Source organism: Quercus suber, unplaced genomic scaffold (genome assembly GCF_002906115.3).
Source record: "Quercus suber isolate HL8 unplaced genomic scaffold, Cork oak 2.0 scaffold_107, whole genome shotgun sequence".
In the NCBI taxonomy this organism is placed as follows: Eukaryota; Viridiplantae; Streptophyta; class Magnoliopsida; order Fagales; family Fagaceae; genus Quercus; species Quercus suber.
Genome location: NW_027069572.1, coordinates 844,216 through 857,009, shown reverse-complemented (window position 1 = coordinate 857,009; position 12,794 = coordinate 844,216). Strand labels below are relative to the sequence as shown.

At 31.3% G+C, this 12,794-nt stretch overlaps 2 protein-coding genes across 2 annotated transcripts in view; one reads left to right on the top strand and one right to left on the bottom strand.

Moving 5' to 3' along the window:
- The window catches only part of LOC112005073 (L-type lectin-domain containing receptor kinase S.4), a 6,116-nt gene extending 4,583 nt beyond the window's left edge, over nt 1–1,533 (bottom strand). The window contains 18 exon segments of the mRNA XM_065775220.1: nt 9–33; nt 36–101; nt 104–121; nt 124–144; nt 147–221; nt 224–244; nt 247–329; nt 331–373; nt 376–399; nt 402–440; nt 443–823; nt 826–914; nt 916–961; nt 964–1,152; nt 1,155–1,235; nt 1,238–1,309; nt 1,312–1,347; nt 1,350–1,533. Of these exon segments, the coding sequence (XP_065631292.1) occupies nt 9–33; nt 36–101; nt 104–121; nt 124–144; nt 147–221; nt 224–244; nt 247–329; nt 331–373; nt 376–399; nt 402–440; nt 443–823; nt 826–914; nt 916–961; nt 964–1,152; nt 1,155–1,235; nt 1,238–1,309; nt 1,312–1,347; nt 1,350–1,533 (1,493 nt within the window).
- Nucleotides 1,534–4,279: 2,746 nt separating this feature from the next.
- On the top strand, nt 4,280–6,420 carry LOC112005074 (mitotic spindle checkpoint protein MAD2). Its single transcript, XM_024037321.2, has 7 exons — nt 4,280–4,727; nt 4,862–4,877; nt 4,979–5,109; nt 5,463–5,583; nt 5,707–5,810; nt 5,897–6,018; nt 6,105–6,420. The coding sequence occupies exons 1-7, from the start codon at nt 4,655–4,657 to the stop codon at nt 6,159–6,161; spliced, it is 624 nt and encodes a 207-aa protein (XP_023893089.2). The 5' UTR covers nt 4,280–4,654; the 3' UTR covers nt 6,162–6,420.
- The last annotated feature ends 6,374 nt before the right edge of the window (nt 6,421–12,794 follow it).

The window sequence follows — 12,794 nt, the reverse complement described above, 5'->3', positions numbered from 1 at the left end:
TTGTAGGCTTGCCTGTGCGTGTGAGCTCAGGGCTAGATAACCCAATGTGCCCACAACCCTTGTAGTGCTTGGATTGGTGCCACGCTCGTATAGTTTAGCAGACCAAAGTCACTAAGCCGGCATTTAGCTCAGAATCTAATAAAAATTCCCTGCCTTGATGTCCCTGTGAATCACAGTTTGTTTCCCATCTTCATGTAAATATAAAAGCCCTGAAGCCACACTTTGATGATATTAAACCTCTGCTCCAGCTCAGAATTGTTTTAGGCTCATCAAATATGTACTTGTCCAAGCTTCCATTAGGCATAAAGTCATAAACAAGTAACAAATTGCTCTCGCCGACACCATCCAAATAATTGAACCAAATTTCTATGTGAAGCCGACCAATACTTGCAATCTCGATATGAATTCTTGCAAACCCTGTTTTGATTCATGCGAAATTCCTTAACTGCAACTTGGGTGTTTGAATTTGAAGTGTCCCTTTATAAACTCGACCAACCCACCAAACCCAAGTAGCTCCTTGTCCTAAAACCCCTTGTTGCTTCTCTCAGCTCCTTGTAAGAAAATCTGTGTGGACCAATATCAAGCTCCCAGGCCTCAATCACATCAGCTTTCTTGATTTTCCTGAGAGGTTAAAAGCCAAACCACTCACCAAAATTATACCAATGCAGCTGAAACAGAAACACCAACAATTACGCCTGTGTTATTGTTTCTTTTAGACCTGCTGGGAGTGAAGGGAGTTGATCCAAAACAAAGATTTAGCTTCTCCATTCACTTAAAGCTCCAACCCATATATAGTGAGAGCTAGAGAGCAAACCAGTTGAAAAGAAAAACCAACATACATAGATTCTTGAAGAATTAGTGAGAGGTCTACGTGAAAAGACAAAGTGTAGACCTTGGTTTAGTAGATGAAGGGAAAGTTTCACATCTAATTGATTACTTTGAGAATCATATTCTATCCAAGCTGAATTACCTGACCACTCTTCAAATTGAGAACTTGGATCGAACTATTAGTACCATCAAAATAAGAGCCGGGCAGATTTGTTGGATACTAGCTTTGAATCAATGCCAACTGTTGTCATTGATGTCCCCTTCACAAGTTTTGGACCGTGTCAAATTCGACCGCAAATATGTGGTTGGTGAAGTTGCCAAGATGGTGTTGTTGAGCAGACCAAGATACTGACCTGTAGAGCCCCTGGAATCTCTTTGGTGAGAGATTGTGAAAGCAAGGCCATGCCTCCAAGCTTAGATACTCGGGACATAGCGAAAGCAAAGGAAGTTGAAAAGGAAAAAGCTTTGCCATCCGTGGAGTCTTGAATTGGATTGGATTTGAGTAAAAGGCATGGCCTATAGTCTCTGCGTTTTGTTTGTTAGCTGAAGTACACCATTTCTTGGATCTGTGCAGCACCATTTAAGCTCAAGTTGCTTGCTACATACACCTTTGAACCCATTGAAGAAAAGCTCATCAAGTGAGATTTTGCTGGGTTTGGAGAGAGAGCAAAGAAACCCAGAAGAAAAGTTGAGTCTTTCTGCCATGGCGTGAACAGAATTAGCTGTGTGAACTAGAGGTGTCCGCAAGTGTTAAGATATGCGTAGCAGGTAATTGGAGTCTAAAAGCACAGATGTCTTTGCATTTGGCGCTTTGTTGCTAGAAGTGGTATGTGGTAGAAGACCTATTGAGCTTAAAGCATTGCCTGAGGAGCTTGTGTTGGTGGATTGGGTGTGGGAGCAGTGGAGACTAGGAGCAATATTTGAAGTTGTGGATTCAAGATTGGAGGGTGAGTTTGATGAGCTTGAAGCTGTTGTGTTGCTCAAACTAGGCTTGATGTGTTCCAACAATGAGCCCAAGGCACGCCCCGCAATGAGGCAAGTGGTGAGGTACTTGGATGGAGAGCTACCACTGCCTGAGGCTGTGGAAGCACCGCAGGGAGGAATTATGTGACACTGGCTTTTTAAATTTTCCATTAAATTCATTGTATACCCATGCAGTACGTGGGATAATTTTTTTTTTTTCCATGATAATTTTTTTAGGGTGATTTCGTTAAATTTTTATTTTGCAAATTGGACTAATTTAACAAAGAGTAATATATTTCGTAATCATATTTTCAATTGTTATAGAAGCTATCACAAATGTATTATATATAATTTTTGTCATTTCAAAATGAAAACAATGAAAATTTTTACAGGAATTCAAAAGGTAAGTTAACAAAAATATTAATTTTTTAATAAAATTTAGTTATAACATTTTGTGTATCATTAAAAAGTATGTAGATTTAGAAATTATTCTGTTAATTTTAAACAAACTTTCTCAATTGCAATTTTTCCACCCTACAATCCAAAACACCAAAAAATGTGTCTCAAAAATTAATAAAACTCAACAAAACTACAATTCAAAATAAAAGAGAAAGGTAAAAATAAAATTCACGTCAAAATCAAACTCCTTTTGAATATGTAAGACATATTAAATGTGATGCAATCAAGTCAAATATCCAATGCATAATCAAATTCAAATTTTTAATAAGACTTTGAAGTCAAACCATAGAAATAGGTGGTTGATCCCAAGCAAAAGTGCTGATTACATACATGATGATTGTAACTCTTTTTCCTTACTAATATAAAAATAAATAAATAAATAGAAAACCAAAATTACAATTCCAAAGGGGAAAAAGAGTAAAGGAAACTTTTTGACAAAAAGAAGAAGAAATATTGTGTAAATATTGTCATAATCTAATCCAACATGTGAATAATGAATAGATAAATAAAACTTTTAAATACAATATTGAATTTATTTTCTTAAATATCTCAAAAAGTACAATAATGAGATAGGGAAGATGAAGAGCAATATAAAATATTCATAAATGCATAGAAAAATTACTCAAGTATTTAGGAACATCATATAACAAAGACATAACAATTTGATGTAAATTTGTTAATATTGTGAAGCCAATATATTTATATATTTAATATTGTCAAAAAATTAATGGTAAAAAATAAATAAGAAAAAAAATAATGATGTGGTGGATGAAGTGGCTTAACAAAAGCATAGCAATAATAAATATTACACTCCTGCTTTTAAATGTATATAGATAAATTTCCACTATATTCGATAATTAAAAAAAATAAATAGAATCTCACCGTCCTTCAAATTTTGAATTTGTTCTCTAAAAGTTTAGAATTAATGCCAAAATTTTGAATTAATCCAATAAAAGTATATTAAATCACTAAGAAGAAAACCTAAAAAATTAAATATGGTTAAAAAAAAAAAAAAAACCCTCATCTAGCCATTACTTAGCCTATGGCCCTCCAAATACCAACAAAACCTCAAATCTTCTTTAAAAAATTCAAATTTATGGCATGTTTAGATTGAAGGGGGAGGGAAGGGGAGTAAGAGGATAGTAGAGTAGAGTTGAGTTGGCTGATTAATTGACTAATTTCTAGCCGACTTTACTCTACTTACCCTCAATCTAAATAGACCATTAATATGTATACTACCTCATCACTTGCATTGTCATGTCAATCTGCCAATCTTCCACTCCTACTCTAGTCTAACCAATGGTACTCTCTCTTTCTCCCTCCCACCCTCCCTCCCCTTGCCATTGCAGTAGTGTAAAGCAGTTTAGATGGCCGAATAGATTTGGGCTAAAAATACAGCAGTAGTTGAAGTCCAACTATGAACCTAAACAAATAAATATTACTCATATAATAGTATCATGTTAATCAATGTGCTGAAATCCGTTTACTGTATCTCAAAATTGTGTCATATCAATACAAAACTCAAGATTATCAAAACTTATTAAGTGATTCTTTAACGATGTACGTTAACCAAAAAAAAAAATTATTAAAAAAAGTTAGTTCAAAATCAAGTATAATTAATTAGTCTGATAAAAAAAAAGTATAATTAATTAGTAGATAATGCAATGAAAAAAGAAAAAAAAAAAAGAAAAGAAAAGGTAAGACACAAGTACACAACTTTGTTGAAGATTATCAGAAAAAATTTGCTATATTTGACTTGGTTCCCACGAGAAAATTTTCCTGTCTGCCACGAGGCTTTGACCCTGCGACGCACGGCTAGGTGGGCCATCCCCAAGTTTTTCAGAAAATTGCTTAATTATATATATTTATATATAGAAAATTTTATAATTTGCCCCCAAAATCAAAATGTATGTTTTGGGCCTTTTGGCCCAGTTGTATTTCTTTGTAGTAGGAATAAGCTGACATGGCATACAAGGATTGGACACACAATCGGTATTGAATTTAAACTCTAAAAGTTGGCCTCCACTCCCAAATTCCCATCCAAACGAAAAACTAGCCGTTACAACTTTTCCTTCCATTTCTTCAACTTTCCCCTAATCCATTGTGAAACCCTAATTTTTTTTTTTAAATTTCTTTTCAGAGTTATAAATTGCTAATAAATATCCCAAACCCATTTCTCCTTTTCGGTAATTGAACAAACCCCTTCTCTTTAATTCAAGAATTAAATAGCAATTCTCACCCTTTTTTGCCTTTTTTTCCTTTTCAAACAAAAACCTTTCCCTTTTGTCTTTTAAATTCAACTTTTCCCATTTTCTTTTCCATATTCTGTGCGTTTGTTTCATCTTTCTTTGATTGAATCTTCATTTTCTTGGCTTAAACTAGAAAAAAAAAAGGGTGAGAGATTATGGCTTCAAGAACAGTGACTAAAGATATTATCACCCTTCGTGGTTCAGCGGCAATTGTCAGCGAGTTTTTTGGTATGTTATTGTGTCTTATAAACCTCTTAGATAAAAACCCACTTTTCAAATTCAGTGTTCGATTTTCTTTGTTGGGTTTTGTTGAAAATCTTGGCTGATCTAATCTTTGTATTTCTTTGCAATTCCTCTATCAGGGTATGCTGCAAATAGGTAAAACTATATGTTACTTTTTTTTTTTTCTTTTTGTTTTTTGTTTTATTGGAATGTAATTGTTGGGTTTTGAAAACTAATGTTGATTGAAATTTGTTTAGTATACTCTACAATCGCGGACTTTATCCGGAAGAAAGTTTTGTGAAGGTGAAGAAATATGGGCTTCCGATGTTGCTTATTCAGGATGAGAGTGTTAAATCCTTCATTGCCAACGTAACCGCTCAACTTTCTGGTAAGTTATGCCTAAAGAGTATTAAGTATTTTTCTGTTCTGTTTGGAAATTAAGAAAATGTTTTAGGAAAAAGATTAAAAAGAACAAAGAATCAGGAAACTTTAGAAGGCAAAGAACTGTTTCATGGCTCTTGGGGGGGGTTAGTATAAAAAATATCAATAGAAGTCATGGGACACAAATTGTTTGTCGGTTTTATGTGTTTTTCATTTTCTGAGTATAAAAAACAAGAGAAACTTAGATTTATTTAATAATTTTTTTTTTCTCTTCCAATTTCTGAGCAACCATACTGAGAGTCTATGTTTGATGCGTTGGTACAATGTTGGTGACTGAAATATTTGGTTTTTCTTGTAAAGAATGGCTGGAAGCTGGAAAGTTACAAAGGATTGTTCTTGTAATAATGAGTAAAGCCACCAATGAGGTCCTAGAGAGGTGGAACTTTAGCATTGAGACTGACAGTGAGGTTGTTGAGAAGGGGTAATTTAACTAAAACTTGATTTTTTAAGTTATTGCTTGTGTTTAGTAGTATGCTTCTTAAGAAGTTACTGATTGCTCTAAATGTGGGTAAGAACTCATTGTTTTAATCTGTTCTGGTTTCAGTGTCTCGAGGGAAAAGAGTGACAAGGAAATCATGAGAGAGATACAAGCAATCATGCGACAGATTGCTTCAAGCATTACCTACTTGCCATGCCTCGACGAAGCCTGTAAGAACCATACGTCATTCCCCAATTATTTCAATTGTGGTTGGTGTTTATTCTAATCAACCCTTTTTTCGTCTACTTTATTTTAGGTGTTTTTGATGTGTTGGCCTACACTGATAAAGATATTGCAGTCCCATTCACTTGGATTGAGAGTGACCCCAAACTTATTGCTAATCCACAAATGGTGAAATTGCACTCCTTTGATACCAAGGTGAGTCTGCGATGATAATTTTGATGCGGTTGGAAATGACAAACTCTTGGTTGGCTATAGTTAATACGTTTGCTTGGGTCATGCAGATTCACAAGGTTGATACTCTTGTATCTTACAAGAATGACGAGTGGGATGAGCAGTAGAGAGCAACGAAAGGGATAAGCAGTAGAGAGAGGCCACTCGCCATTTGTTTCTGTGTTACCCCTTTGTGGTTCCTTCTTCGCTTGAGTGGTTATTGTGAATCTTCTATTCACATTTTGTAAGAAATGTCCATTTGTGGTGTGGCTAATGAAAACATGGAGAAAATAAATATGAGGTGCGTGCTCTGTTTGTTTAATTTGTAATCTCCCATGTCAGTAAATCTGCTTTGAATTCCATTATAATATTTTTGTGTTATGGGAATTTGAGCTGTGTTTGGTATTAGAATAAGTAGAACTGTAGAACAAGAATGGTCCATGAAAAGATTGGACGGACAGAATTTGGAGTGAATTTTCAATCCATTCAGTTAGTGGCGGAGCCATGCTAGGGCCATGGCCCCTCCAAATATCAATATATATATATATATATAAATAGAGATCTCATAGGGGAGTGTACGAGGTCTCGCTAAGTGGCGTTCTAACTTTGTATTTAGCCTTTTTTTACCTCTTTCATTAAGTTTTTCTATATTAATACGTGCTGTAATGGTTCCAAGCATTTTCACTTTTCAGTTTTCTATTAAAAAATGAGAATACACAATTTGATCGATTCACCAATATTTCATACTTTTTTTTCTTTTTCGATGAAGTTTCATACTTTTCTCGTAACCCATAATTTTGAGAAAAGTTTGTGTTTTAGAAATTTTCTTAACACAATCCTTCAAACGGTCCCATTATTTTTTCAAAGAAGACCTTTCTTTTGAAGAAATTGTTTAATGCAATCCTTCTATGTACAACTCTCTCTTCTTCCCTTTCCCTTCCCTTACTTTTTCCTCCCTTCTTTCCTTTTCATCTCCCTTACAACCAAACAGGATATTAGTTTCCAAATTTAGCTAATAAAAAAAAGTGTTTTAAGCATATTAATAAAAATATTTGAATTTGGTAAGAATGGGGTGTAAAATTCATGTTTTACACCATCCAATAAGATATGTTACATAAACTTTTTACTTAAAACTCAGTACATCATACCACAATTAATAACATCTTAATAAACTCCCAATTTGGTTGAATTTTCAGATAAGCATTATAATTGATTGAGTGTAGTTGTTCTTATTCTTTAATACGTGATAAGATGATGTGGCATGTTAGAATTAGAGGGTGTAAAACTTGGGTTTTAAACCACGTCTTTATAGAATTTAATCTTTAATAATAATATGTAAAAAACATGTTTAATTACCGTTTTAGTCTTTAACACTTATACTATGTATCAAAATGGTTTTTAACATCTTAAATGTGTCAATTTTGTTTCTAAACTTTTGGTGTTGGGTCAAAATAATTCTTATTATTAAGCGGTACATGAAAAGAATTGATGTATCTAATATTAATATCAAAATAATATTTTTATGCCACCTAAGCTATCCTTTGAATTATCACGTATCCTTAATTAGAAAATAAAATAAAATATTTGAAAATATATTAATTTCATCTCCATAAGTAAATGAGATATCATTTTATTAGTAGAAATTGAAATTTTCTTTTCTTTTCTTTTCCTTTGCTTTCTCGACAACCAAATGGGGTCTAAGTCTTGACTTCTTAGTTAAAGTGCTCATGAAAATCATCTAAAAAACATACTATTTATCTAATTTTAAAATGAAAATTTAAAAAAAAAAAAAATCCAAATGTCAATTTTTTACATTATCATTTTTTTAAGAAGTTAAAGTTATTACCAATTATATTATAAAAATCTAGTAAACCAACATGGTAATGAATATAATTAGTGTCATGTCAACAAGGTAAGAAATCAATTTCCTATTTATTTTTCTATTTTGTGTTTAAAAATTGATATAGTCATTTAATAAAAGTAGTGTGTTACCCTGTGCATATGCACATGTACATTTAAAAACAATCACAATTATATATATATATATGATTTAGAATCTAATTGGATCTAGACTCTTTGATTTTCGTACTCCAATTAAAATTCAATTTAGAATCTAATTGAATTTAGACTCTTTGATTTTTGCACCTAATAATTCACTTGACATACAAATTTAAAAATTAAATGAAACACGTGACGCAAAATTAGACTTCAATTTAAAATTTAATTAAATTTTCTCTCAGTTTTGGCTGTGTGTGTGTGTGTGTGTGTGTGTAGCAACCTACCATCAGTCTATTTAAAATTACATGTTGTTCATGAAATCACAATCTCATATATGGCCATTTTTTAGGAGCCACTACTATCTCATAAAATAAAAATAAAAAATTTAGTATGTTGCAATGTATTTGGAATAGTGAGTCCATTGGTATTTGGAGTCAATTTTTTTTTTTTTTTTTTAAACCTTAAATTGGACATATGACACAAGATTAGACAACAATTGGAATCTAATTAAATTTTTTCTCAGTTTTAGCTTTAATTATATATATAGACTGGTTATTGGCATGTGCGTTGCACGATTTTTTTTTTTTATATGATTTTTTTTGGTAAATATTATGACTAGAGAACATTTTTTTGGGAAAAAAGCTTCTCTTATTTTTATGTAGTGATTTTAAAAAATACAATGAAGAGTTTTATGATAAATTTTGTTAATTTTATGAAATACATTTATATAAAATAAAACTCATAAAATGCATAAGATTTACGTAAAGGTATAATTCATGACTACGCGTGAAAGTTATTGTATTTTTTTTAATTTCTATAAGCTAGATCACATTTCTTAAATAAACTGAACAACCATTTCATCACCCCGTTATACAGGTAATGATTGGAATGTTGTTAGTTAGTACATAATTGCTTGATAAACAATATTGAGTAAAAATTATTTTAATTTTATTTAAGAAATTTTTGGTGAAATTTTCATTTTCATGTCCATTTTTTTAATCTAATAGATTTAATTTTTGACATTAGTTTAATTGAATAGTATTGTGTTTATACTTTTTTTCTTAACTACAATTGATTGGAATGTTGTTATACAGGTAATGATTGGAATGTTGTTAGTTAGTACATAATTGCTTGATAAACAATATTGAGTAAAAATTATTTTAATTTTATTTAAGAAATTTTTGGTGAGATTTTCATTTTCATGTCCATTTTTTTAATCTAATAGATTTAATTTTTGACATTAGTTTAATTGAATAGTATTGTGTTTATACTTTTTTTCTTAACTACAATTGATAATTCACAAAATGAGTAAACAACTTATTGAGTATTGCAAAAGATACAAATGTGAACATCAACATGAGCATAAACAAGAAGGAAGATTTCTATTCATTTTCTTGAAAAAAAAATTTACTTTTAGAAAATTCCAAACTTTATTAGGTAAAGAAGAATCAAAGTTATAGATAACAAAATCAATAAACCAAAAAATTTATGAGCCTGAGAGGAGCGATTACTCATTTGAAATAATCCAAAATACTCAAGGACCAAAAAAAAAAAAAAAAAAACCATCCACTCCACACTTCCATCGCAATTTATATATATATATATATATGTTTATCATAATTAAGGGAAATCCTAATGGGTACTTCAGTTGAACATATGTGAAAAAAGGCATATACATACCACCAATGGTAAAGGAGAAAGAAAAGTTGCTAATTCCTTTTAATATGGTTAATTGCTTTGCCTCGATCAGTCGCCCAAACAATATACTGCTTATTCATACCACAACCACAAATGACAATGCAGGCTATGCAGCATTAGCCATCTGTAATTGCTAATCTGAAAGTACAGATTTCTTTAATAGCTTTACTTTCATTTCTTTTGGCTAATATGTCTTTACTGAATCAAAATCAAACCACAAAAATCATATAAAAATCACCAAATTAGAGTTTAAAATTATAATTAAATTTTTAAAAGAAATCTAGGCACATTTGCATGTAACTAAGTCACACTTAGGAATATTGGACCCTTTTTCCTTTGTATAAATAGGGGGGTCCCAATGGGATGAGGGAGTTAACAATTTTCTCTCCAAAACATTTATTTTAGGAACACAAAAGTTTTCCATTGTAGGCTTTTCACAATTAAAGAACGTGACTTGCCAACTAATCAAACTAGAGTTGTTAATACCTACAACAATTTCACAACATCAAGAACAAACCCCAGTGTATACAATATCAAATTCCATAGTCTCCTGTTACATCAAATGAGTATTTAATTTTTCTCGCAAAGTATTGAATAGTAAAGTTTTAGGTCCATAGTCCCAATCACAACTCTCAATCATGTTGGACTTGGATGACACCTATCAACAACGTATCATTATGAGCTGCAGAAAAAATTTGGAGTGCACACAATGTTTAGTTGGATGGGAAGAAATTTCATCCTATTCCAATTGGTTAGGTTAGTAAGGGACCTATTCCAATTTAATAATCCTGGAATTTTGTATATAAGTAATAATCAAGGAAACTTCCACCTAAAATAAGTCGGACTTTTGGCAAGAGAGGAAATTTATGTCTAGACAAATCAAGCTAAGGCCAACCAAAATGGACCATATTCTTAAGTTCTTATCTCTATTTATTGTTCCATGTACAAGAATTATAGTCAATACTTGGCGTATAAAAGTTGAACATCTTATCTAAAGTCCATCATCTGAAAGCTTGAGAAAAAATTCATTTAAACCAACACAATATATAAATTATAAAGGAATCAAAGAAAAATTATTAAAATAATGAAAATTTAATCTATGCTTAAATTCTTATAAGGATGAACACAATAGCAATATCCTTTTAAAAAAAAAATAAAGATAAAAAAATCTATACTTATTTTGTACGTATGATAAAGTCCTACCACAAAGTTTTTTGAGACTCATGTTGATTAGTGATTAGAAATTATAAAGGAATAATCATCAATATATATATGTATGTATGTATGTATATATATATGTATGCAGAGATCTCATGCAGGAGTGCGTGAGGTCTTGCCAAGTGATGCTCTAATTTTGCATTTAGCATTTTTTTTACCTCTTTCATTAAGTTTTTTTTACTGTTACCCAAAAGTTTTCATTAACTTATTTTACTGTTATCTCATTAGTCTCTCATTAATTGCCTAAGCCTACATCACACATTTCTCTTTTTTTTTCATGTCTTTTAGCATACCCACTATTTTAATATTTTTAAAAAAAGCAAAAAATAAAAATTAAGAACTAATAGTAACAACTAACCAGATAAAGCCTTGGAGAGAGATAGAGAGACAAAAATGTTGTGAATTGTTAAATAAAACACATTGTTTCACTACAAAATCAAAATTCATTATTTCACTATAAAAGACCTGAGATTGACAAAACTTTTGAAAGAGACAAAAAGAGAAATCTGAGGGGACGTCGCCTCTATCATATTGGCCTCCCACCACCATCAAGACTCCGAAACCCCTATGGGTATTTTTTTTTTTTTTAAATTAGAGGGATTAAATATGAGTTAGGTTTGGGTAATTTGGTTGGATAATTTTTGTTTTGGGTATATAAGTAGAGAGAATATTTGGTACGCAATGTAAAGCCATATTCTACCATGGTTTTAAATCATCTATAAGACACGTGCATACACACTTACCCATACCATGTTTTAATGCCACAATATCAATGAGTGGAAAACAGTAAGAGAGTTGGACATACTTTTATTTTATACTATTAAATATGTAACACAACACAATTTATTTGATTTTCACGGTCCTGTTACTCTTTTGCATTTATTTTTTATTTCATGATTTAAAAAAAAAAAATTAATCTTACCTTTTTTTTAGGGTGAAAAATTAATCTTACCTTGAGAATGCTATAAATATGCAATGAAACAATAGTTATAAATTGCACACACATAACCATTATAATTATTCAGTTCAAGGAATGAGTAAAAAAAAAAATTGGAGGAATATTGTAGAATAAAAGTTGTTACAAAATGTTTCTCTCTTAGAGATCTCGTGCGAGATTGCATGAGGTACTACCAAGGGACACTCTAATTTTGAATTTAGCATTTTTTTTTACCTCTTCAATAAAGTTTTTTTTTTTTTTTTTATTGTTACCCAAAAGTTCACATTATCTTATTTTTCTATTATCTCATTAATTTCTTATTAATTGCCTAAGCTTACACACACACACACACACACACACACACACACACACACACACACAAAAAGGTAAGGGCTAATAGTAATAACTAAAGAGATAAGACTCTAGAGAGAGATAGAGAGACACAAAAATATTGTGGATTGTTAAATAAAAAGCACTATTTCACTATATATTACCAAAATAAAAGGCTTGAGAATAACAAAACATTTCAAAGAGAGAGAAAGAGGAATCTGAGGGGTCACCACCTTCGTTATTTTGGCCTCCCACCACCATCAAGACACCGAAACCCCTACAGGTAATCTTTTTTTCTTTTTAACTTAGGTGCTTAAATATGATTTAGGTTAGATAATTTGGTTAGTTAGTTTTTGTTTTGGGTATATAAGTAGAAAGAATATTTGGTGCGCAACGTAAAGTCATATTCTACCATGGTTTAATTTTAAATTATTTATAAAACACATGCATAGACACTTGCCCACACCATGTTTTAATGTCGCACTATCGATGAGTGAAAGATAGTCAGAGAGTTGGGTATATTTTTATTTCATAGTATGAAATATGTAAACACAACACAAATTAGTTTATTTCATGGTCC